At 37.8% G+C, this 27604-nt stretch overlaps 1 protein-coding gene across 1 annotated transcript; it reads right to left on the bottom strand.

Moving 5' to 3' along the window:
- Positions 1-14224: 14224 nt before the first annotated feature.
- Positions 14225-27604, bottom strand: LOC134661173 (RING finger and SPRY domain-containing protein 1-like). The gene is made up of 10 exons (XM_063517134.1): positions 27456-27604; positions 25965-26155; positions 24231-24411; positions 22702-22872; positions 22239-22446; positions 21421-21680; positions 20747-20964; positions 19519-19663; positions 15494-15609; positions 14225-14429 (listed from the first exon to the last, which is right to left on the bottom strand). The coding sequence occupies exons 2-10, from the start codon at positions 26150-26152 to the stop codon at positions 14342-14344; spliced, it is 1575 nt and encodes a 524-aa protein (XP_063373204.1). The 5' UTR covers positions 26153-26155; positions 27456-27604; the 3' UTR covers positions 14225-14341.

Raw genomic sequence — 27604 nt, 5'->3', positions numbered from 1 at the left:
CTAAACATTAAACTTGTTCGGCCGTAACAACGTATCTTATATCACAATAAATCATTGACATCCGACAAAGATTAGTACTTTTTTATCATAATAGTTTGCTAGAATGACTGAACTAAATAGCTTTTGATATCTTAATCGAAAATGAGACATTAATTAAAGACTTTACTATAGATGCCACTCCATTATGAATTTTTAATATGTACCTACCTAAGTTTATGACGATACGGTAACCACATCACCTTCGGTCACTTTCTCTAATCAATAATGGGCCTTATTAACAAATTAGCTATCATTAGCCAAAGATCAGAAGATGACAAAATATGCAAAAGAATAAAACCCACGAACGACTTTCAACTTATCCATAAACCGTCAGGCAATCAATTCAACCGAAATATGTATTGTTCACAAAAACATAAGAAACCAAATACTGAATAATATTATCCATGTTTATCATATTTTATCCATATTATGTTATTGTTATTACATTACTTTTTTTTGGTTTATTTCCATAAGTCTAATTTGTTACACATTACACTTAATGCACCAATTAATGCTTTTTCAGTGTTCAGTGTCCATTTCAGGCACGTCCAATGTGGCCCTGCCATCAAAGTCGGTTTGTTATAGGTCACGACGCAGCTATCACAGCCAGCTTTGATGAGCACGGCCTCATTCGTAACACCCTCTTGACTCGAACTCGCAACCACTTATCGATGGAACTGTACCAATTTTCTCGGGCCTAGCCTGTCAAAGCGGCGGTGAAATGTCTACCCGTCTTCATATCACAGCCACTTTGATGTGGTCGGTTTACGGAGACCAGTTCATCGCTGCAATCTACCACGTGTGAAGCCAGACCGTGGCCCATTCGTCAAAATGGTTGTGTCGTGTAGTAGTTTCATATCACAGCCATTTTTGACGAGTTGGGCTGGGGTAGGTACTACGGTACGACGCGTTACTCGGAGCGGTTGGGCGACTTAATGCTCACAAAGTGGTTGTAATTATGCGTTTGCCTGCCATATCACAGCCAGCTTTGATGAGCGGTGAGTCGTTCCCTTACTACAGTCCGACGGAGACATCGCCATCTATGGAAGAAAGAAAAAGGCAGGCGCATCAGTAGCCAGCAATGTGGTTGTGACATGGTTTTTTCAAAGCACATATCACAGCCAGCTTTGTTGACTTCTATGCTGTCGACGAACATCAGCATCAGCATTAAATATTTCAAAACCTTTGTGACTGTTATTTGTTTTATTTATTTTCGCATGTGACACTCAAAATATCTTTTACATTAGACGTCAAGTCTTCGGTTGACACCTTACTTTGCTTCTATGGTTTACATTCAATAGGTATTTTGCTGTCATCCCATATAGGGTTGCCAGATGGTCGGGATTCGGCGGGATTCTCCCGATTTTTTGCATGTGTTCCCGATTCCCGACAAAGTGAAAATTGTCCCGAAAAACAGCATCACGTTATAAAACAATAATATCAAGTTCTGAACTGTCGTCGAGCAAACCAGCGACCCGCGTCGATTCCGTCAGCGCGCGCGCGGGGCGCGCGTGGCGAGATTGGGCAGAGCAGCTGACGTAGTGCCAATAATGTAAAATATCGTTGTTTTTAATACAATTAATTTAATTTGAATGGTTCATTTTCCCGACTTAAGGCCCAAAATCCCGACAAATTGATATTTTTTCCCGATATTAGCGCCTTTCGATCTGGCAACCCTAATCCCATACAATGTACGCTGCGTGGGTTGTCAATCGGAGATCGGAGAGCAAGGTTTTACACATCGAAGTACATAACAAAGTATGTATCCTGAACAAAAGCATAGAGAAAAAAATACATAGAGTGCTCACTCCATACATCAGTTCAGACTATTAATTTCAGTGTCTACATCTAGCATCGAGTAGCGGAACTATCAGTACTGCTACTTGACAATAGATGTAGCACCGACCGTAAAGTCTTATCTCAACAGCATAAGACTTTCCGGTCGGTGCTACATCTATTGTCAAGTAGCAGTACTGATAGTTCCGCTACTCGATGCTAGATGCTAATAGTCTTTTTGGTACTAAAACTGATGTATGGAGTGAGCACTCTATGTATTTTTTTCTCTATGACAAAAGACATGACTCAGATTTACTTCTCCACTCGATTCTTTGCTAGTTTTCATACGAATTTAAAAATGGTATTATCATATTTTCTTATAGTACCTACTTTTAGGTAGCTACTTAGTTATTACTAGTAGATATTACTTATGGCGCTCGGACGAAGTGAGAGCGCCAATAGTAGTTCGAGTCAGAATGGGTCCCTTACACCCGAGTTAAACACCCCATTTTTCATTTCCAGTACGAGGAAAGCAAAATACATGTGTATTTTACAAATATATACTTGGTTTTCTTGGGGGTAGTTTCAACTTTCAATTAACAATTGAAGTAGGTCCTTATTTATCGTGAGTTAAATATCAGCATGGAAATTATACAACAAATCCATTTAGAACCTAATTTTCATTGTTAATAGTAAAAATGTAAAAAAAACGTACCTACGTGGAAAGTAATACGCCATGGAATCGCCATTCCAGTAATACGTCGCGCTTTCAGAGCATGAGAAATGAAAAAGACATTAGGAGAAGTCGACCTCGAGTCGATTTTTTGCCCATGATGCTCCAGCCGCATATTTTTGTTTCTTCGACCAAATTATTTAATTTCTATGTCTATTTGGTTGCTTACCTTTCCTTTTTAGGTCGTATGCTGTTTTGATTTACTGCGTTTTCCTTGTTGTGTAACTGGAATATATCTGTATTCTTTGGTATAGATTTAAGACTAACTTAACCTTCATGGCGTTTCGTAATATGTGACAAATAAGTAGCATTGAATTTGGCTACTATAGATTTCCTTTAGCGTAAAAGCATTGCCAGTGTAGACCACCCACGACAACGCTACAGCTGTAGCAGGTTCCATTGCCACAGTAACGCAGCTGCAGTCGCAATATAAATGTAATATTACTGTCGTGCTGGTCATGATCTATGACATCGGCTAAATTATGACTTAAACATTACATTTCTATGTTTCACCCGGCTCTGACATGACGTTACTGACGGCGTTGACTTTAAAGACGTTCTAACATGTATTTTTTTAATTTACAGGTCGGAGATGTCTCAGGGAAATATCAAACTTACCCTACGGATAAAATAACTTAATTGTACATTTCAATGAATGTGATATTATGTAAGTACCTAATTAAGTTACCTAAAAAACAAAAAATGTCTTATACATTAAAATAAAATTATGAACACCGACCTGTGCATTTTTTTTCAATAGGTACCTACTACTACTATACTTACTACAGGGTGTAATTTTAACCACCAGCCATACTCTGCGTAGTGACTAATTTATAGGACATTTTTTTTACAATCACACATACTTATCGCTTACAGACGTGTGAGACAAGTGTCCAACGCGTGATATTGAACAACAACAGACTATGGCTGGTGGTTAAAATTTCACCTGTATAAAAGTGATCCAATTCTCGGCATGCTAATACCACCACACCACTATTTTGCTGAATTTATTGAGGGCGCCACTGAGCTTCAACAGGCAACACATGATGCAAACATCCATCTGCTTCTGCCGCATAAAAAGGACATAATAAAAGAGTAGCTGATACCGTAGAGGTTTCCTAGCTAAGACCGACATTCCTACGAAGTGTCCGGCGGTGGCGGCGGCAGTGGCAGTATAGCCCTTTAGTGCACGCTGCTCAATACCTACTACTAGACGCTCGGGTAGCGAGCTTAGCGACAAGCTGCTGGTCGCTAAGACCGTGCAGTAAAGGAGACACTAACTGCAGATGTATCTTAGGAGGTAGGTATGTACAATTACGGCGTTTTTGTTTACCTTACAAACAACACTGGAACCTGCAGTCGTTTAAATCAGAAAAAAGCTTTAATTGACCGAGCGTCAGCCAAGGTTTTTGGCTCTTATGAATGAGAAAGGTAGAAACCAAACAGAATAAAAGACAGGATTGTAATAATAACTTTTTCTTATAATTTGCGTAAGAAAATAATTGTTTATACCTAACCAAAAGTTGCAAGTGCTATATTTTTACAACATGAGTCCTGAAGGGTGTGCTGACAAAGAAAAACAAGATGGTAAGTGTCTTATAGTAACCACCCCTATAATGGGATTGGCACCAGTAATGGGATGGTATAGATAGACAAATCCTATAAAACAAGTATTTATTATCAGTTTTTAAACACTGGCAACATTGTGCCATAAACAAGAGCCATCATTTTTGTTACTTTTAAAATTAATGGCGCCATACATCCCATGACTGGAGCAAAAACGCATAGTTTTCATTTGTTAATACATAATATTGAAACCAATTGCAGTATCTATAATTAAATATGTACATGAAAAACATAAAGGATGTGTAGGACATTCTTACTTTTAACGCATAAAGCGGTTGAAGTAGGTGTCGGTGAAAAATGAAAATTAATTGTTCCATGATTGGTGCCGTTACTAACATTACACGTCTCCTCGTTAACAATAGTTTCTTTAGTTATATTTTTTAAGCTGTCCGAACTTAGGAAGAGATATTTAGGAACATTAGCCGCCTTTAAAAAATACAACTCTATACCCAGTAGATTATAAAGTTATAACGCGAGTGAAAAAAACATTTACTTAAGATGTATAAAACTCGAACTTCGGTAATAAGGGCCCTTCAAAATCATAATAAAAGAGAAATGTTCACAATATTTTGACCGTATCAAGTCTTAGTGTGAAGACTGTGAAGACCAGAAGATATACTGGCATCTCTTGTTGTCTATAGAAGACATGTGTGTGTATAATAAGGCATTAAACAAGCATGTGGGCGCGACAAAGCTGACCATATCGATAACCGACAGTGAGTGAAAAAAGCTTAAATAGTTACAAGGCAGATAATAAATGTATCGTTTTCGAGAACAATTTAAAGGTTACACAGAGTATAGTCACGTTTTTAGATAAAACGCGTTTTGCTAAATGCCTAAGTTAAATCTGGTAACTATAGGAGTTACTATTAAGTAGGTAAGAACTAGATTTCACAAAGAGCCTTGGTTGTTAGGTTGTCACCGAGATTGAATTAACTTTTTTTTAAAATATTTAAGTAGACTATTTTTACTAGGCAATACAATCACAAAAAGCTACTATACCTAACGTAAAATATGAAATCGTAACTATCGTAAAATATACAAGTCCAACCAGGCCGGCACTTTGGTCACAGTTGACCTGACACGCTCCTCCTTGCTTCGCTCATCGTCGCACCTATGTTTTAATATATTGCTAGAACTAATTTAAGCTGAAATTAATTTCTGAGGTTGATCATTTCAGTTTTCAACAAGGCACTTTGTGGTACCAATTTTGGTTAAAGTCAAGTAATTACAACAACTTAGTTTTAACCTAAGCATTTAGGATAACTAATTCTGACTGGGGAAAACGCGTTTTAACAAAGCGACTTTTACAGTAACATATAAAATGTAAAGCTCAATGACTTTCACCGTATACTAGATTATAACAGAAATTAGGATCGTAATACTAATCATCCAACAACTTATACTAGTATTCCATTATGATAAGACCTGTTACGATTACCTAAATTTAAATATTTACACAAGAACCAAAAAGAGCTGTATTTCAACGACGTTTAATTGAGTGTTAAGTCTTTTGAAGAGAGGAATCAGTTACAACTATAGTCAACAGCACGTTGATACGGTAACACGAAGGTTTAGTCACCAGCAATAACATTTCCGTTGACGAGCTTCTTGAAATTTTTAAAAACATGAATGTATCGTATCAGGGTACTTAAGATAATGGAAAAAGCAACTGTCAATAAGGATGAATATCGATGTGGCATCGTTGACATTCTTTAATCCTATACAAAAAGGGACCCCCGACAACGAACGGCCCTTTTTATGTAGGGTGCATAGAAGAGCTCCATATTAAATTCGTTTTCATAGGCCTGACGCATTTCCCACCCCATCGTTGGTGACTGTACCCATCTCACAGCCTTGACCAACCAGCCATTTAACCAGCACAGCAAATGATTCTCGATAAACAATAAACGTGATACGCACATCTACATCACAAGCTCCATTCACTAGTTAAGTCTCTATTTACAGCAACCTTATTTTGTAAAGGGTTTGTATTGTTTATTTTAACTATGATGAACTGTTTAACCTATTTTGTGCCTGGAAAAATACATCTCTTTTAAACAAAAACCATTACTCCAACCATTACATTTTACTCGCTATTAGGCGATTGCAAATTTCACAGAGGACTCAAAATTTTGAAGTAAATAGGTATACGTCCGTCACCGAGAATGCTATGCCGCTATAGATATGAAGACTTCACTTTGTAAAGGCATACAGACTTGCACAGTGAGCGTGTAAGATACGGAGTGAGGCGCGCCATAGTGAATGAACACATCTGACTGGGCAGCATATGACAATATAGCCGCATTACGGGCGTAACCTCATCCCTCCGTTCGATTAATTTAATAATTTTTAATTTTCTTCAAATACAACTTTGAATACATTTTTCAAACTTTTTAATTTGTTAAACTATCTAATTCTGACGCCATCGCGACTACCTACTTAGATTACTACAAGATAAAATTGATATTTCGTAGTTTATTTATGATGAAGGCCTCGTATTAAAGCAAAAAGGGAATATTTATCTTACTTAGAGGTTGAATATCTCAGGTATCTCATCCCCGAGGCGCCGCTGCGCACGAGCACCCGCAAGCGCGACGCGTAACTATATATACTAGTGCACTAACTATATCTATTTTATTTGTAGACGGTGATTTTATTTTGCCTTCGTTGATCTTAACATGGTTACCTAGTCATATAATTATCTTTTATAACGATAGCTAACACTATACTTGAATGAACTCTGCATGTAGCAAAAATAGCATGTTTTTATTATAAACATTTTTCGTATGTTATACATCAATATAGTGAGGGTGTTAAGTGAAATGACCTTTTTTTGCTTGATTAAAGCATGAAACTTGGCACAGTTGTTCCTTATATCAAAATAAGCCGATTAAGATCGGTAGCCCGAGGGACCCCCCCCTTAAGCCCGAGAGGGGGGGGGGGGGGGTCAAGTAGCGCCCCGCCCGGCTTCATTCTAAAAATTCTAACAGGCCCCGTTTAGCTAATAGGTCATATTTGGTATCAATTTCGGATAAATCAATAACGTAGAATTCATTTCTGGTATAAAAAATTGCAATTTGTTGAAAAAAAAATAAAAAAAACACAAAAAATCTAATTTTTCAAGTGTAATTTTTGTTTTTTATTTATTGTCAAAATTAAACTGCTTGGTTTTTCTACATACAAAAAATATGACAATAAAGCCTATTTAATGCAGATTTTAAAAACATAACTTTTACTAACCTTTATTAAAAGGAAATTGCATAAAAAAACTTATATCGTCTCGCGCCGGTGAATATCTTTTTACCGACATCGGCATCGATATAGACAACATCCGAAGTGCACACTCTGGAGACCGATTAAATGTATTGTTTATTGTTGTAGATTCTATTATAAAGATAGAAAAGCGTACAATTTTTTTTAATGTGTCGTTCAGTGAAAAAGGGACCTTAAAAAAATTATCACAGCCAGCCTCGTGTTTGTATAGAAGCATACTCGTATTTAGTTAGTGCCAACCACTCCATGGACTCCATGGTCCCTGTTCTCAATTAATAAGAAGTAAACTGTAAGTATTCTTTAATATACTTGCTTATTACATTATACCACACTTTAATTTTGCGTCTTGTGTATTAATACAGTTCCTTCCCCCGATACATGAATGGGTACATTTCGTCATTCACGTATATATGTCAGTTTCAACCATATTCTGGCCACAGCAGGGTTGTCAGAACAGTTTGGAAACAGTCGTCTGCTCCTTGCTTTCATTCTCAAGAAGACGGACTGAGCAAGTTTAAAGAGGAACTAAAGTCTGACCCCAAACATATAATCCTATCCTGATAAGGCTGCTTCTATTTCAGTAGTCGATTCATGTAAAGAATTATTTCGGGCATTTTTTAATTATTTAGCAACGGCTTTATCTGTAAGTATCACTTTACTTTGCTTTACAAGGTTATTTCACCTATCTTCATATAAAGGTATAATAAAGTTTTGGCGAATGCTATTTATTTACTGCTATTGCTCCATCCTGTAGGAGCTTGAATCCTTGTATCGGCCAGGCTAAAAAGGGTCCATGCTTAGATCTCACTTTTATACACCTTATATTAAATGGGGAACCCGGGTTCAAATTCTAGAAGGCATTTATTTGTCTGTTTATCGTGAATACTTGTTCCTGAATTATCTATGGATGTTTTGAGTGTATGTATCAAATATATATGATATATATCATGTAGTACCCACATCACAAGTCTTATTGAGCTTACAGTATTACAAGGTCGATCGAGAGAATGCTTGGAATACGAGTACGACTCCTGGTTTTTCAGGGCCCGATAGAAATAAATTTAGAGTTTAATTTACCATGACGGTAAGCTTCACTTATAACCACTGATCTTTTAGTGAAACTCATTTCTTTACCACTAGGTAAATCATTTTGAGACACTGTGTTGACAAAACTTCGAAGAGTTAAAAGTCCTTATTTATGCCATCGCGAAATTGTGTAGAGAAACATGTCACAAGTAATGTTCCTCGTGAGATTCCGAATACTCCAAGAACCATGAAAAGTCCGATTCATTTAATATGATGGCCCTAGTTGCAGATGCTGTAAATCAGTCATACGCACAGTAGACACGAACGTAGTCATAGCAGCTAGACTAGATTCATGCGTACGAATATTTCCCCAACTACAGGAATTGTGGGCTCACGTTGACACAGTGGAAAACACAATTATATCACATGACACACCATTGTATCCAGGTCAGGGAATTATATTTTAAGCTAATAAAATTATCTATTCTATAAGCTAAGTAAACTATCTTTTATTTACCCTAAAAGAGCGGAAGTCTTACCCCTGTTTCGAGCATTCAGTGGAAAGGGGAGAAAAAGTGAATTCGAAGCATGGAATCTGTTCAGAGTTCAACCAAACCACTACAAGGATTCAAGCTCTTACAAGATAGAGCAATAGCAGTGGCTAAAAGCATTCCCCTAAAATACTAAAATGTTATTATATGATCGGTAATAAGTGCAATATTGAAGAAGGCAAGTTACACCGGGATATTTAAATGAAGAGTTGTATAATGTTATACCTGTTCTATGAGATTAAGTCACTGCTAAGTTATTTTATTATTAAATTCCATAATGTATACCTACTTCTAACAAAAGGGAGCCATATAAATGCCCTATTACGCACAGTGTACCGAGGGGTTGATGTTTAGGTTCAGACGTTAGTTCGTCGTCAAACTTGCTCAGTCCGTCAGACTTCTTGAGAATGGAAGCAAGAAGCAGACGACGGGTTCCACACTGGTCTGACACCTGCTTTGGTCAGAATATGGTTGAAACTGACCAGAAGTAAATGCAAACCGGAATAAAAAACGCGATGCAACTACATGAATGATGAAATGTACGCATTTATGTGTCTGGGGAAGGAACTGTATTACGACACAAGACGCAAAATTAAAGTGTGGTAGGGTAATTCGCCAGTAACTGGCCACTTTTAGTAACTGGCCACCCAAAACCAAAAATTCATTTTAGGCTAGCCAGTGGCCAGTTATTGAAAGCTGGCCAGTTTTTGGAACCTTACTAAAATGAATTCTGTTTATAGGTGAAGAGAATTCATTTTTAGTTTAGAGCGGCTAGTTATTAAAGCGGCCAGTTACTGGCAAATTATTCTATAATGTAATAAGTAAGTAGATTAAATAATACTTACAGTTTACTTCTTATTAATTGAGAACAGGGACCATGGAGTCCATGGAGTGGTTGGAATTAACTATGCTTCTATACAAAAGAGAGGCTCTATGATAATTTTTTCCAAGGTCCCTTTTTTCACTGAACGACACATTTTTTTTTCTAATCAAATATTATGTACGCCTTTCTATCTTTAATATATGATCTACAATAATAAACAACACATTTAGTCGGTCTCCAGAGTGTGTACTTCGGATGTTGTCTATATCGATGCCTATGTCGGTAACAAGATATTCACCGGCGCGGGACGATATATGTTTTTTTAATGCAATTTCCTTTTAATAAAGGTTAGTAAAAGTTATGTTTTTAAAATCTGCATTAAATAGGCTTTATTATCATATTTTTTATATGTAGAAAAACCAAGCAGTTTAATTTTGACAATAAATAAAAAACAAAAATTACACTTGAAAAATTAGATTTTTTGTGTTTTTTTTATTTTTTTTTCAACAAATTGCAATTTTTTATACCAGAAATGAATTTTACGTTATTGATTTATCCGAAATTGATACCAAATATGACCTATTAGCTAAACGGGGCCTGTTAGAATTTTTAGAATGAAGCCGGGCGGGGCGCTACTTGACCCCCCCCCCTCTCGGGCTTAAGCGGGGGATCCCTCGGGCTACCGATCTTAATCGGCTTATTTTGATATAAGGAACAACTGTGCCAAGTTTCATGCTTTAATCAAGAAAAAAAAGGTTCGACCTTTTTTTGTTACTTAAAACCTTAACTAATAGATTAAGAAAGAACATACTAACTTTTTTGATCTCTACTACTTTGATTCGCTATTTACATTTGCCTTCATAATTAGAAGTATACATATAGAGAAAATAATTTGTCACCACATCAGCTTGTATCTTAAAAACTGATTAGAAGGTTGCATATTATCCACTAGAGTGGCAAAGTTAGATGCAAATATTAGTTGACTGCTCATGCCGGCTGGTGGTACTGACTTTTAAGTGTATTTGTACCTAGCTATTTGATTTGAAATGTTTTACAGTTAATATTTCGCGTAGGTGTGGTGAATTTTTTTGTTTCACTCGGTGGCAAAGTTTGCTCAATCCTCGTGCCTTGAAACCCGCGCAACGCTCAAGATTCCACTTTTCGAACCACTTTTCGTTACGATCGTGGTTTAAATTAGAAATCTTTCGCTTGCTCGAGTATTTAAACCATTAAAGAACAACTTTGCCCCCTTGTAAAACAAATAACTAGGTACATATTATATTTTGCAAAAGAAAGTAAGGGTTAATCCTGAACGTTATCGCCGCTTATTTCTTATTAGCGGGTACATAGCCAAGATGACAAACGTCAAACATTAACGCAAATCAAAAAGTAAGTAAACAATGTAAAAGACCACGTGATTTTTCACTCGCATCTGTTATTTCGATACATTTTCGCTTTTCGGTTAGCTTTAAATTGTCATCTTGTACCATCCAGTTTATACACTTAATAATATAGCCTGCATTGGTAATTTGACACGTTTTGGAATCATTGCAAACACATGTGGACAGGACACTAAAATTCGGACGGCTATATAGACGGATATTACCTATAATAATGACCTCACTAACCGAACTCTTTACTTAATACAACTCAGACGTAACTTTAACGTAATATTATGACTTTGCCAACTAAAATATAGCCTTAATGCAAAAATATACTATCTATGTACCTATTAAAGGTCCCAATGTGCCGATGATGCCTCGATTCGGTATAAGATCATTATAAAGTAACTCTACAGTCTCTAGGCCTGCTCGAGCACCACCATGAAGCAATGTTACTTTTAGGCCTCCGCACTTAACATTAAGTCACGTACAACAATAGGAATATAGAATTCTTGTGACTGATTTAATTGTATGCGTCCGTCGTAGCAGTACTGATAAACCCGCTACTTGACGCTAGATGTAGACTACGAAAATAAGCAGCGCTTTGGTTACGTGCAGCGTTACAAGGGGATTGGTGGTCTAGTGTTATATTAGTCTATGCCTAATATAACACTAGATTCAACTAGCAACTAGCCAAACTTAAGTATTTGAACGTTGACATGCGAATTTCCGATAACTACTTAAGTGGCCTTGGTATAATGTGGGCCACATGTACTTGTAGGTACTTGTGGCCGCGAAATCGCGGAGTGAGTCACGCCTGACGCAAGGTCCAAATCCAAATGTCGATGTTAAATAAAAGTTACACTTGCAGCAATATTGTAGGTGAAAACATGGGTCAAGTTAATACATTGTCGTTGTGACTTAACCATACAAAACATTCAGACCTTATCGATTACAGAACACTTCGTTTCGGAATTCCTGCGAGGCACCGTTGTACTAGCACTAAAGTACCTAGTCGGCTCATAAGTTCTGTCACTGGCATTTAAAATTTAAATTTGGAACACTTGAAACAAAAACAATTGTGCATTTGAATTTCGAATCTTTTTTAAATATTTGAGTAGTATAATTTTGCAATTTTCTGTTTTCTTTAACATGGAGTGGACGCTTAAAGACAGCCGTACCGCAATAATTGCACTACATCGTTGTGGTCACTCGCCGACTAAAATTTTTATACTACTTGAAAATTTAAAATTCTCTCTAAGATTTGTGTATCGTACCATAGAAAGATACAGTGAGGTCTCTAGTTTAAATGACAAGAAAAGGAGCGGTCCTCCGCGTACAGCTAGGACTCCAGCGGTTATACAAGCAATCAGGGCACGCATTGCAAGAAATCCCGCTAGGAAACAAAAAGTTATGGCCCTCCAGATGGGTTTGAGCAGAAACACAGTGAAAAGAGTGCTTAATCAAGACCTGAGACTTCGTGCTTATAAACGAAAAACTGGCCATCTTCTTAATGCTCGGCTTAAAGATTTAAGACTTAAAAGATCAAAAGCTTTATTGAAGAAGTACGCTAAAAACAAGCACCGTTGTATACTGTTTTCGGACGAGAAAATTTTTGACATAGAAGAAAACTATAATAAACAAAATGATAGAGTGTACGCTCGCAATAGCAAAGAAGCGTCTAATAGCATTCCCCGTATTCAAAGAGGTCATCATCCTTCATCTGTGATGGTTTGGCTGGGAGTTTCTTATGCGGGCGTCACTAATATGCATTTTTGTGAGAAAGGAGTAAAAACTAGTGCCAAAGTATACCAAGATACGGTGTTAACTAATATTGTGAAACCACTATCCCAAACAATAACATATAACAGCAGGACTCTGCTCCAGCCCATAAGGCAAAGTCTACACAAGCCTGGCTCGCCTCCAATAAAATCGACTTTATACGGCATGAAGATTGGCCCTCCTCTAGCCCAGATCTTAATCCATTAGACTATAAATTATGGCAGTATTTAGAGGAAAAGGTGTGCTCAAAGCCTCATGCAAATCTAGACTCGTTGAAAAAATCCCTTGCTACGGCAGTGGCCAATATCGACATGAAAGTGGTGCGTGAATCCATTGACGACTGGCCACGAAGACTTCAAGCCTGTGTAGATAATTATGGCGGTCATTTCGAATAAATGTTATACATTTAGATTCTCTAGTTTATAAGCTTTCAAACGCTGTACAAATTATACGGAATAAACTGAAACTTTTGTTTTTATTTGATACTATGTTTATGACAGAACTTATGAGCCGACTAGGTAGTTCTTTGTGTTGATATTTTAAGTATCAATACCAAATTAAAACAGATATTTAAACTGCAATTTGAACAACTACTCTATAAATTTGTTTAGTACCTTAAGGATATTTTATGATATCAATATCACACATGAAACAAACGACATGATTTAGTTATCCAATTTGCCTTAATTTTGGCACACAATTAGTAATCAATATGATCCCACGATATCTATTGGCTACGAACAAAGCTATAAAGTGGTGTATGGTGTACCGAGAGCAACACTTAACCGCCATCGGTTGCAATAAGGTTTATAGTTTGTAGCTTTCTAGTAGAGCCCGAAGGCTTATCCTATTGTCTATTGTTCAGTAAAACCGCACGTGCTACTTACCTGCAAAAAAGGGTCCTAATTATTCTATTTGGCACCTGAGCGCGGGCTAGTCCAACGCTCAAAAAACCAGTGTAGGTGCGCTCTCCGATAACGCGCCTTTGTTACGCATCTCGATGACACATTTTAGACTGGTTCTGTAGCGTTCGACTCGCCGGCACTCAGTAACCGAAGTACCGATTTTTTATGCAGGTGGTTGTGGCACGTGCGGTTTTACTTAACAATTGACAATAGGATTAGCCTTCGGGCTCTATTAGAAAGCTACAAACTATACAAGTTGCCATTAACACTATAAACAAGAGTGTGGAAAGTGAAGGAAGGCCCTAGTGGAGGCGATATATGAGATCGAAGACCTGGTCTCCGGGGTCGCGGGCGTCGGCGGGCGGCGTGGGGGACTCGTCGAGCGTGATGTTGGGGCTCGACTCGCTGTCGCGCCACTCCTGTCATGTCTCCTCGCGGCGCACGGTCACGATGCCCGCCCGGCACATCGGGCACTCCTTCAACTGCGACGTGCACAGCGAACAGAAACCTCTGTCGACAACCAGTTTAACGTTTCAAATAGTTGACTCGGCTACCGTTTTCAGGGTTCCGTACCCAAAGGGTAAAAACGGGACCCTATTACTAAGACTCCGCTGTCCGTCCGTCCGTCCGTCTGTCACCAGGCTGTATCTCACCAACCGTGATAGCTGGACAGTAGAAATTTTCACAGATGATGTATTTCTGTTGCCGCTATTACAACAAATACTAAACACAAAATAAAATAAAGATTTAAGTGGGGCTCCCATACAACAAACGTGATTTTTGACCGAAGTTAAGCAACGTCGGGCGGGGTCAGTACTTGGATGGGTGACCGTTTTTTTGCTTGTTTTTTTTTGCTTGTTTTGCTCTATTTTTTGTTGATGGTGCGGAACCCTCCGTGCGCGAGTCCGACTCGCACTTGGCCGGTTTTTTGACATTATTTCATATCTCCTATTTTAAATAAAATATCGCTGAAGATGAAAGAGGAAGACCCATGCGAAATCGCCTTTTCATACAAACGTAGTCCTCATATTACTTTCTGGATATTAACATTAATGAAAATATTTTGACACAATTTGTTGTATATCAACCACAGGCTATGCCCCTACGTTTGTATTTTTTCGGTATTATAAGAGTTAGGAGCATGTAAAAAATTCTATAGAAGGATGACGAATAACAGATTTTTCGCTCCTAATTTTTACATCAAAGCTATGGTAAATATACATTAAATTATATGTAAAAAAAATCCACAATGTCAATATCCATAAAGAAAACTGAAGTGGAAGTGGCCGTCCCCTTTCCTCTGAGTTTATGGTTTTAATTTCAACTGAACTGAACGCGTTCCCGAGAAAAAGGATAATAAGTCTCAACAGATAGACCCACAGACGGACGGACAAAAAAAGAGGTCCTATAAGGATTCCGCTTTTCCTTTTCAGGTACGGTCTACGCTACGGAACCCTAAAAATAGGTGTAAAGTTGTATACATAGGTAAATGGATTTAAGTGTCAATGTTAAAATAAAGTTTGCAATTAATAAACCTAATTAATTTGTAAATATGTAGTGAGTTTCGCCCGTACCTGTGTCCGCACGGCTCTAGCACACAGCAAGCGGTGTCGTCGAAGCAAAGCGTGCAAGAGTCCTCCTTCACGCTTGAACAACGGAGCTGCTCAAGGTATATCCTTCGGGGCACAACCTGTAACCAATACGGATTTTATATATTACCAGTGACGTAACCAATCTGCTCCTAACACTAGGTTAGAATGGACATGGACGATAAGTATTATATATTTAAATATCCATAATCTATAAAATACGGGTGAATCAACATCACTTGTTGCCACGGTTACGTTCCCCTGGGTCAATTGTCAAACCCGGATTTTACGGCATTTGTACCAGATGAAATACGGCGTTTCGTCAACCAAAGATTTCCTTTGGCAAGATTATAAAGGGAGGAACCGATTTAGTTGAAATTTGTTTTAACTAAATCGGTTCAGGATAGATAATTTGATTCCCGGGGCATTCCCGATAGGATAGTTTTTATCCCCGTAGTCATCCCTTAACGGGATGAAACGGCGAGTGGAAATTTGTATGGGCAAACAATAAACGCTGAACAGATTTAGTTGAATTTTATATTTAGTTGATTTAGTTGAACAGATTATAATAATATATGTTTTATTCATAGTTTAAACTCACTTTCTCCCACATGTAAGCTTGGTTTTGTTTTATTTTATTTTTATTTTCATTGTGTTTATTTTCATTGGTTGCCCTGAAAACCAGCGTCATGGCTAAGTATCTTAGACATCGGCATATGCTGAGTGGCATCCATTTTGGTGTTAAAATATATTAGAATAAGATGTATTATAGGTTAAGTTTTATGTTTTACACCAAATAAAGTTTTTTATTCTATTCTATTCTAATTTGAAAATAGATTTTGATTTATTGAAAATGATACCATATTTGACTTAGTACCTAAACCTAAACTTAAAAAGAGTTATTAAACTCGGACGTCGCCGAGGCTGAAAATACCTAACTGAATTTAAAATTGAATCTAATTGATTAATAGGCATCATTCAAATACGATTTCTGATAATGGATTTTTAATGTTCCGCCGCCATTGTTCACCTAAATTCTAATTCAAGCCATGAAGACTAATTTAATCATAGATTATACATGCGAAGATCAGGAGACTGCATGCATCAGAAGACTGGCAAGCGGTTATATTAGAACAAAATATAAAATAACACTATTATCTTAGAAATGAACTTTGCTATGTCACTTTCCAGAGAATAAATACCATTATAATAATATATGTTTTATCTTTGCAGGTTCTTTTGGTCTTTGTATCTGCTGGTCGCAGTGTTCTATATACATTTGTATCATGTTTTCAATTATTGAACTAATAAATACCTAATTCATAAAGAAATGCAAAAGCAGTGCTGTTCTTTAACAGCGGGAATTCTACTTCGTTAAATAAAAAGCAGGACCTCAAAGGATCGATAAGGCCTTTAAATTTTTGATCCCCTCGGAATACCCCAACCAAGCCTTTTCCATCTCACTGAAAATAATGACATTCATTTTGCAAACCTGGCTGGCTCTCAACTCCTGCATTCCTAAGATCTAATTTTCCAAATCCTATGTTATTTAATGGTGTATACGCAGGATAATAGATAGGACTCAAATGTGAGGTTAAGATGAAAATCGCAATGTTCGGAACACGTGCCATGCGTTGAGTGCAAATAACGCATGCGCGGTCAACAGGACGCGCAAAATTAGGTCATTATACGTCTGATTGAATGAAACTCCGTAATAGACCCAGCTATTTATAATATTGACCCATTTTGTCGATTAAAGCTTGTACGTACTTATAATGATACTGTCAGATGCTTTTTTCAGTTTGTAACAAAAATGTGACACCAATAAAGTTATCAGAGAGGGACGTGGCGTCATAACGGCTATTATTCTGGAGGGCTCCGTATATTTACCGTAACTAAATTTGAGAATTGGTCCAAATATCTGCCTTAATTATAGGGGGATAAGACATAAAATTGAATGAGTTTTTTAATGCGTAGGCACGTAATATACTAGACGGCTGTTATTTTATATCACGATGTCACGTGTAGGCGACGAGCGTCACAACAGGAAGATCTACAGATTATCACACTCTTAACTAGCACTTTTAACATCCGTGAAGGCAAAGCTATCAAAATTAATCAAGTCCTCCAAATTGGTACTCTGATTTGACATTTATTTCATTTTGTCAATAAATCACATTTTATTATTATCGGCGGACTTGACCAATACAGAAATGACCATAACTTTACCACGACATTAAATACATATATGTACGATTTTTACATATATGTACTAACTTCACTGTTGATGTTCAATAATGTTTATTTTTCTTAAGTGGTCGTTCTTTATAAACTGATAACAAATGTTCCGTCTCATGAAATATCGTCGTCAATTACCATTCGTCGTCGAAGTACAGTCAACATCGACAAAAATTTATCCACTTTAAAATTTCGACAGTCTCGGTTTTTCCTCTAAACACCGACCCTAGTAATAAGAAAAGAAGATTCGTAGTAAATTGTTTAAATAAAATGACTTTCCCGGTGAGATGAACCCCTGGGATGTGACGTCACCGTGCTGGCTTCCCACGCGTATCCGAGCGGCGGGCGGTGACGCGCGCGCCCACGTGACACCCACTCATTTAGACCAAGGGGTCTAAATAATATCTATGCGGAATATGTGTGGAAGGCCACACAGATATTCCAATATACATAGATTTACATATACGGGCCATAATAAATTATCCGACGGCGGCGACAAAAAGAGAATTATGTGTTTGTACCCTATGCTCCCGCGAATGGTATGTATTTAGATTCGCCTCCATTGCGCTATCGCTACTGTCACTAGATATATGTAAACAATAAAAACCATGGACGTTATATGCTTCTAAACCGGAAACGGTGCCGATTAAAAATAAAATAAAAATAAACTCAGGACATCGACTACTCAACTAAGGCCACTCGTGTTATTGACAACGCTCATGCGCTTTTAATTAAATATATTTTGTATTTTAGAGCCTAATTCCGTATATTGTCAATCACATTAACTTGAAAACTATGTTACTTGGTCTTTTTTGGTTTATTCTTTTCAATACATGACATTAGTAAATAGTTCTGACCTGCTTGAAGTTAACTGAAAATGTCCGTAGCTCTGTTTTCCTAGGATGGCGGTGCCGTCTCCATATGAAATAATACGGCAAAATATGGTGGTAGTAGTATTTTGTATGGAGACGGCCGCTAATATGACGGCACCGCTATCCTAGGTAAACAGAGCTAGGACGCACTTATGCGGCAGAAGATGGATGTATGGATGTTAGCATCGTGTGTTGCCGGTGGAAGCTCAGTGGCACCCCCAATAAATTTATACAATAGGGTATTTGACTACTAGTCAAATCAGTTTCTTTTTTCGAACTGTCAAAACAATTTTGCTACTATGGAATTTATATGAAACACTAGCGTGTGACGTCACAATCAAATAACCTACTCTTTCCGCTTTCCGCACAGACTCTAGTTATATACGGCTTTTAAAATAGAAATGTCTAAAAATAACTGCTGTCTACGTTTCTGTATTAATCTTCTGGTGCTTTATTTCATGCATGGTGTAAAATAATTTATTTTAAATACAGTCAAATACCCTATTGTGTGTACCACTTTATGATATACAAACACATAAAATAAAATAAATATAGCCAGTAATGCATGTTTAATTAAGCTTTTTTCGTTAAATTTATTTATCCGATCGCTCTCTAAACTTGTGTCACATATATTGTAACTAGCCCTAGCACACGCCCCAGTCTTTTTGGGCTGTTACTGCACACTATGTCTTTAAACGCCGGCTTCAATTAAAATGTATAATTGGATATAGGGAAAAGTTACCTTTTCACTATATCTAATTATACATTCTAACAAATGTTACCTTTTTTTGTTCGTCAGTCAGGTAGCCGTGCTGGTTGAAGGAGGCGAACGGCCGATCGGAGGGCGGGAACTTGTACCCTATTGTGTGTACCACTTTATGATGTACAAACACATGTTACCTTTTTTTGTTCGTCAGTCAGGTAGCCGTGCTGGTTGAAGGAGGCGAACGGCCGATCGGAAGGCGGGAACTTGAACGGCTCGTGGCCGAAGTTGAAGCGGCACTGCTGAAACGCCATGAAGCTCGCGGCGGCGAAGAAGCCTTGCCTATAGGTAACAATCAATGCTGACTGGTAGAGAATGCCACAAGGCTTTAAGCTTTGTACTTTTTTGATATAGTTTAAATAAATAAAATAAAATGTTATATTACATACAGTTTATTTCACGAAATATTAACCTTATGGACGCCAGTGACCCATATATCCGCACCGTAGGTTCAATGCCAAAGACCGATTAATCGGTCACAGACCACAGAGCAACATCGGCCTACGTGCATATACATAAAGTTCAACTTCAGTTTTGACACTTCAATGATGTGGCGTCTGAGTGACAGCTTTTGTGTTTGACACGGCGTGGAAAAGGTTAATATTTATGGGTCGAGCAATTCATATACCGGCTGCCGGTGAGGTTGCCAGAGCTCAACGAGGGTGCGGAGTGTTAGGGTCGGCAACGCGCATGTAACGCCTCTGGAGCTGCAGGCGTCCATAGGCCACAGAGACTGCTTACCATCAAACGGGCCGTATGCTTGTTTATTGTATTATGATTAGTGTCTGGGCGGGCAGTTGTGTCTGTTACCTTTGCAGTAGTTTGACAGATTTTCCTCTTTTTAAGTTGAAGTATAAAGATTTTATTTTGAAGTATAAGAATCTTATCCAGCAAGTCAGGCAGTCTTTTATCAGAAAGTCAAAGAGCTGGCGCAAGATAGGGAATGCTGGAAGATACTCCACCGACAAGAGAATAACTCTTAAGTTAATGATGATGACAGAATCTTAGGGAAATTACGCGAACTTTAAAGGTCAGCACAGAAGCCCCCTGTTTAATGGCGAGAAGTGTCAAGTCTACGTTTGTGAATTAGGCCACATTTTGATTTTTGACCCTTCTACACTCAAGAGATTGAGCGTGAATTATAGAGGACAGCACCTGATTTGGCGAGTCATGTCAAGCTTAACGCATTCATTGCCACCCAGCCAAACAAGACCGCACCAGGCCACAAAAATTTCGTCATATAAAGCTATAGTACCCGGCTCGGATCGGGTCGTCCGGCCTGGGAACGAAATCATAAAATACCCGATAGTCGGGTCTTCGGCACTGAATGTGTTGTTTACCACTTAGACCACAAGTAAATCGTACCTGGTTGTTTCAAATATCTCCCTACAAGGTGGCAACCGACGACCGTTGAGTGAGAATATGACTTCCTTTGTGTTCATATCTATTAGAGCTCCTAGGACGTCCCCAGGCCGCCATTCGGGGACCTCCGTGACGGGCTCGGGGCGCGCTTTGTACCAAATGAGCTTCCTACAGCCATCGTACGAGAGCGAATACAGGTCGTCTCCGATGCCGTATCCTTCCTGAAAATACAAGACAATTATACAAGTGGAATTAGATTTACAGATTGATCTCCGGAAGCTGGCGTGGATTATAAACTACGGCCTAAATCATATTCATCGTCAAATTAACCTGAGTCTCAGTGTAGAATATCACTAGCGTGGCGGCGCGTACTACGCGCTTATTTGACAACCAAAAGAACGTGCAGACCTGTCAACTACACATCCAGAAACAACGCGTATACCGATAGCGCCGAGTTTCTGGCAACAAAACACTTTACCGGGTGGAGGGGTTTAGTCCGTAGGGGGCTGGGAGAAAAATCTCCAGTACAGTCGAGTCGGGCATGCTACCGGATACCGGGCTGGAGTATCCAATGAGGATTACCTCCACCTCTGACAAAAAAAAGCCAAGAAGGTATACGATATTATTTCAACACTCGCTAAGTCCACTAATGCCTAAACAGTGGATATTACACTCACATGATTAAGGAAATGGCTGTTCTTGGTCGCCCAGCCAATCTGCATGACCCCTGGCGTCACGATGACGGACTCGTAGTACCAGCAGCCCTCGTCGACTTGGAATGTGCACCGCACGCTCTCGAACGAGTACGAGTCGCAGCGCGCCTCGAGACCGTCGCACGAGATCTTCAAGTACTCGCTCACGTCTTGCGAGTTGAGGATCACGTTGATGCTGGACATGTCCACGACCTCGTAGGAAAGCTTCCGGCCTTCGACCAGGACTGAGGAAATAACATTCAGTTAAAAGCGAGTACAAGGGAAGCTATTGTAAAACTCATGTGGACTGACTAGACACACGGGTCACTTTACGAAACCTAGCGTGAAATGGTGGAATATGCGAATTCCGAGTGACGTCAAGAGGTTGACGTGGTGGGAGGACTTATTCAGACCAACTTTGTTGATTCGATCTTTACAACAGAAACTGCGCAGTGTAGTCCATACTACAGTGGGGAAATAAATTTTAAATAGTGTAAGTAAGTAGTTTGTTTCTTGTATACTAACATAGTTTTAAGTATTTTTAATGTTACTAACTTATTAAATTATATTTTAGTTAATTTTAATTTTGTTGTGTATGTTTTATGGAATTTTATTCTGAAATAAATTATTTGAAATTGAAATTGTAGTCACCTGCAATAATATGTTACACAACGAAGGCCGCAAAAATATCGTGACTCGATCTTATTTTTGCGGTCTTTGAAGAGAACCATATTATTGCAGGTGCCTGTACAGCAACACTAATGAACACGGGCCAGACGTAGTGTGTGGGAGGTGACACTTACACAGGTTGTCGAGCGCCCACTGCGCGCAGAACCCGACCTGCCGCCACACGGGGTCCTTGTTCCCCGCCAACTTCTCCAGCTCGAGCAGGGGGTTCCCTCGCTCGCGCACCAGGCACTTGTTGATCGTCAGCTTGTTTTCAGTCGTGTGGGCAAACTTCTCTAACGCTAACAACGCGAAGAGGACCACGCATGCTTCGCGGCGTTTCACCTGGGAAAAGAATAAATGATCGGTTTATGTTATTTTAATATATTTATGAAGTTTGACGACCATTCATTTTATTTGAACTTTATCTGCCGCAATGCTTCATGGCTGCTAACAATTTTAGCTTCTGCACCTATTTAAATTACACTTTGTTTCACTTCTCGGCCAAGCAGCTCAGCACCACGCAAATGTCCGCTGCACTCGCACGTTCATGTCGCCTGGCGCTGCCCTCTGGCACGAGAGTCCCACCTGCGATCTTACCAGAAACGCGATGAGATAGTCGAGTGTGTTCTGCGTGAGCACGGCGACGCTGTTGGGCCCCGCCAGCTTCTCGGCCAGGCAGCCCAGCACCACGCAAATGTTCCGCTCAACTCGCACGTTCATGTCGCCTTGCGCTGCCCTCTGGGACGACAGACCCAGCATTTGCGTCACCTGCGACCGTCGAAACTATTATCATTTGCGTAATATAACACTTTACGTCTTATCTCCGTAAAGACCCACAACTTAACCCATTTCAAGCATCAGGATCACACAGCTAGAGTTAGACCAAGCTAAGTTGGCAGCGATTTTGATAGCCCAGACGGTATACAAGTGTTATTTTAAACGTCAAAGTTCTATAAAATTATGACGTTTAAATAAGTTTTCACCGTATGGGCTATCAAACTCACTGTAAAAGATGACTCATGGAGATAAACACGACAATTACATGCGTAAAAATAATGGGAGCAAATAAAGAATGTATACGCTGTGTTTTAAATTACTGCTCCACTTTGTGTAACCTTAACATTTATTAAGAGGCGTGTTAAACACATGTAAGTAGGTATATTATGTATGTAAGAATACTCTAGTATGCCGGCACGCAACGACTCGAGCGTGACTATGGTTTGTTCAATATATAACGCACACTGCCAAACCTGGATAAGAATATTTTTTAAGGAAAGTCCTAAAAACGCATTTTAATGGCATTAACTAACTATGGCAAAATAATTTAATATAGTATATTTTGTTCATTGGCAGTTTAAAAATAATGAGAATACTATCTCGCCTTATTTTTACTTAAATTTTTATCTTCCCTAGATAAGCTATGTGTACTTAGTCGAGTTAGTCGGTCCATAAGTTCTGTCACTATGGTTTTTGCTGATAAAAAAGTTATAGGTACAGAGGGGCTACCGCGAAAACCGTTTTTCGGAAATTGCGGGGATCTTTCTCTTTTACTCCAATGAAGGCGTAATTAGAGTGACAGAGAAAAATGCCCGCAATTTGCGAACTTCGATTTTCGCGGTTATAGCTCAGATCTCTTATTATTCGTACATAGGATTTAAAAGCTTAGTATATTTTGCTTTCGTAGTTTTGTATAATTCTATGTAATATTCGGAATAAAGTCATAAAATAATACGTCAAAAAACATACTCCGTGTTCAAGGTTATTTTGATTCCTATTCAGTTATTTTTCTTTTTTAACATGCTTGAATCTAGCATAACGTAAAAGCTGGGTCTTTTATTTTATCTTTATCTCAATATGTAGTTCATGTGACCAGGACGTACAAGATTGCGACTGTACACGTTTTACCAAAATCTACTTATAATTGCATTTTATGTTAGTTAAAGAGGGTTACTGAAACTAACCCTAAGTTTGAAGGCTATTAACTGAAGTACAGACTTGTCGGTGAACTAAATGCTGGTGTTGAAATGTGTCGAAATAAAGTAGGTTCATAAAAAAAAATACAACATATGTATTTTATTAATGTGATACTAATTTTTGCTCCCTTTAGTGAAGCATAATTCTTTTACCTTTATAACGGAATCTTTGGAGGGTAGCGGACAGTCATCCAGGAGGATGGTGATGACAGACGGGCCGAAAGGGTCTTCGAGCGGTATCACTCTCACCATGGACTTGACCACCTGTATCCATCCTTCCTCTTTGTCCGCTATCATATGCAGTTTCACCAGGGAGACGGGAGATTCTTCATCGCTGTAACATGAGGTTCATAAATTAGGACCAATTTTAAGTATAACTAAGGGTATATTAATAGTACTTTATAGAAACGTTAACATGCGAGAAGGAGACAAAGTTAAAATTATGTGGTCGCCTGTGGATAAACACATTAAATAAATACAATATTTATGTCAGCAACACCATTCGCTTAGCACCTTTGCATACAAACTTCTATGCAGTGCAGTTGACTGTGATATAAAAAAATAATTTCGCCTTACTTCTGCGGGAAGCGGAAAGAAATATTGAACCTATAGTTCGTTTTTTTAGGATTAGAAAGAACTTGAAAGAAGGTAAGCGATTTTGACATGTCTTTTAATTGAAAAACACTTTTTAAAAATCAATAACTATTACTTATGAAAGCAGAAGACTATAAAAGATCGTATTAGATTCATAATTGTTACATATTTACCGTAACTTATTTTTAAAATGTGTTTTTCAATTAAAAGACACATCAAGATTGTTTACCTTATTTCTAATGCTAAAAAAAACGAACTATAATCTTTGCTTATTGGTCTAAGATTTGTAAATATTTTATTTAGTACAACAGTGCACCAACATACAATAAACAAACACCCACATAGAAATAATATACTACTAGTATTGCAAATAGGAAAACGATTTCGCATTTAGCATCAAACCTAATTAATTGCATGCAGTGTATAATCGCTTTAATTGCATAATGAATTAGATGCAATGTGAGCCGCATTAGCGATAAAACATTTTTATGTTCATTGTTTATGAGTTTGGATAACCTCTAGCCACCCAGAGACTTATAAAAAGGTCTCCTGTTCCATTCTAATTTGAACTTTGTGTTGACAAAATAAAATTCATTTTGCTTGGCAAGGTTTGACAAGGTTATAAAAGTTTGCAATTAACTGTTCATTTTCCTTACTAGCCTTGACCTATAGCTACCCACAGGCCTATAATAAGATCTCCTGTTCCATTCAATTTTAATCTTTAATTTGACAAAATCTTTCTTTCAATAGCCTTGTTTACGGTGAAAATTAGTAATCATTTGCAGAAATAGTAACAATGCAAAATCCGCTAGTAAAAAGGTTTGCCATAAGAATGATATTAAAAATTTCTAATTACTTTAATAATATACTTAATAATAATGTACTCTTGTTGAAGTGAACAACAAATTCATCAATCAATAAAATAAAATAAAAACGGCTTTGCATACTATATTACCATTTTTAGATCCTTTTTTAAAATTGTTTTTATTCAAATAACTACTAGCGGCCCGTCCCGGCTTTGCACGGGTTATCAAATTATGCATAGACCTTCCTCTTGAGTCACTCTATCTATTAAAAAAAACCGCATCAAAATCAAATCCGTTGCGTAGTTTTAAAGATCTAAGCCTACAGACAGACAGCGGGAAGCGACTTTGTTTTATACTATGTAATGATACAACCCTTATCATACACGTTTTTGTGTTAATAAATTTCACAAGTTTCTAACAAAGTGACTTTGGCTACATTATTTTGGCAGGCCTTTAAAATATTCAGAACTTAATTTTGGCCACTCACTTGTCAACAATTGAAGCTATGAGACCGAGCATTTCCAGCACAAGTTGATCTACAAGCTTGGAGTCCACAAACTTGGTGACGCGAGGCCGCGTCTCCGACACGGCCGGGGACGCGGACTCGGGCTCGGGGCTCAGCGAGTACACATCACCTTCTTCTGGAACCTTGTCTTTACACCAACACACCCCCATTACCTACAATTAAAAAATTAAATTAAAATTTATCTTTATTTAACATAAAACATAATTTAATAAAGGCACATTGCAGTAAACCCCGCACTAGTCATGGCATGTATTGCAGGGGTCAAGGTCATCAGAAGAGTCATCATGAGTTACCAATATAATCTATACATATTAAGCATATGCATATTTACATGAAGGAAGGAGGAGTGTGATTATATATGTGTATAAGCTTGTTGCAATGAGAGAGTGAAATCTAAAAGTGTTATGTAAAAGTTTGTTTGGATTTAATTATGTTCGAGTGAAATATAAATGTGAATAGAAGAACTCGAAAAGAAATGAAGAAGTAATCCTATGAATATGTAGTGTTAGGAATCTCTTCGGAAGGTTTCAGAATTTCTTCTGATTCCTCATAGTTCCAAGACTTTAACAGATTTAGTATACAAACTTTTGCCCCATTTATGTTACAGTGCCTAATGTCACAAATTTTAACTACTTTATTATATACACGCAGGGAGAGAAATGTCAAGAAGTGCTGCACAAAATAAGTGATGACACCGGGTTTAGGGATACTGTAAAATAACAAACAATTTATTTACTATATGATCCACGTAAGACAAATAGTTATCTTTTTTAAGCTGTTGAATTGTTATGAGATGTTCTTACAATTCAAGGGGCCCACTGATTAACAGTCCACCGGACGGTATAGGCCTGTCAGTTGTTTGGTGCTGTCAACTTTTTGTTCTAACTGACAGACCGATACCATCCGGCAGACTGTTAACCAGTGGGCCCCTTCAGATGCCGAGAATTATAATAAAATAATTCTAACTATACCATTGTAAGCCTACAAGTTAGTTAGTTGTTTTATTAAAGTTGTTTCTCAAATATTATAATATAAAGAAATTATGCTTAGGAGACTGCTTAATTATCTGGTCAAGCAAAACAACCAAAAATGTTATCTACTCTATACACATGTTACATCAAAAGTGCACTCTTTGTTTTAGTAATTCATTTCTTACAAATATCGAACCCATTTATTAAATACTTGAATCTATTCTTTAAGTATTTTATTTATTTATTTAATCTTTATTGCACATACGAAAACACACTGTACAAAAGGCGAAAGAGAGGCGGTTTATATTTGTATCAAATTAAAAAATCATACATATTCTTACTAAAACGATAGTTAAATAAATCTCAAAACGGATGATAAAAATATTTCTTTTTCTAGATTATTTCTTATATTTCAAGATTGAATTATGATCTCTGAAGTAGGTGGTGAATCACAACATTACAAATCATAAGTCACACTTACTGTACTTTGATGTCGGGTTTCATTGCATTATTACAGATTTCAACCTAACAATACCCGTATTCTGTTTTACCGCAGGTACAATGTTTCAAAATGTTTTATATTGTTGTAGGTACTCAGAATATTCATAATTCGGGTGCAGACAGATATAG

Source organism: Cydia amplana, chromosome Z, assembly GCF_948474715.1.
Source record: "Cydia amplana chromosome Z, ilCydAmpl1.1, whole genome shotgun sequence".
NCBI classification, from domain to species: Eukaryota; Metazoa; Arthropoda; class Insecta; order Lepidoptera; family Tortricidae; genus Cydia; species Cydia amplana.
The sequence above is the reverse complement of the archived record's forward strand: the minus strand, read 5'-3'. Positions and strand labels throughout refer to the sequence as shown.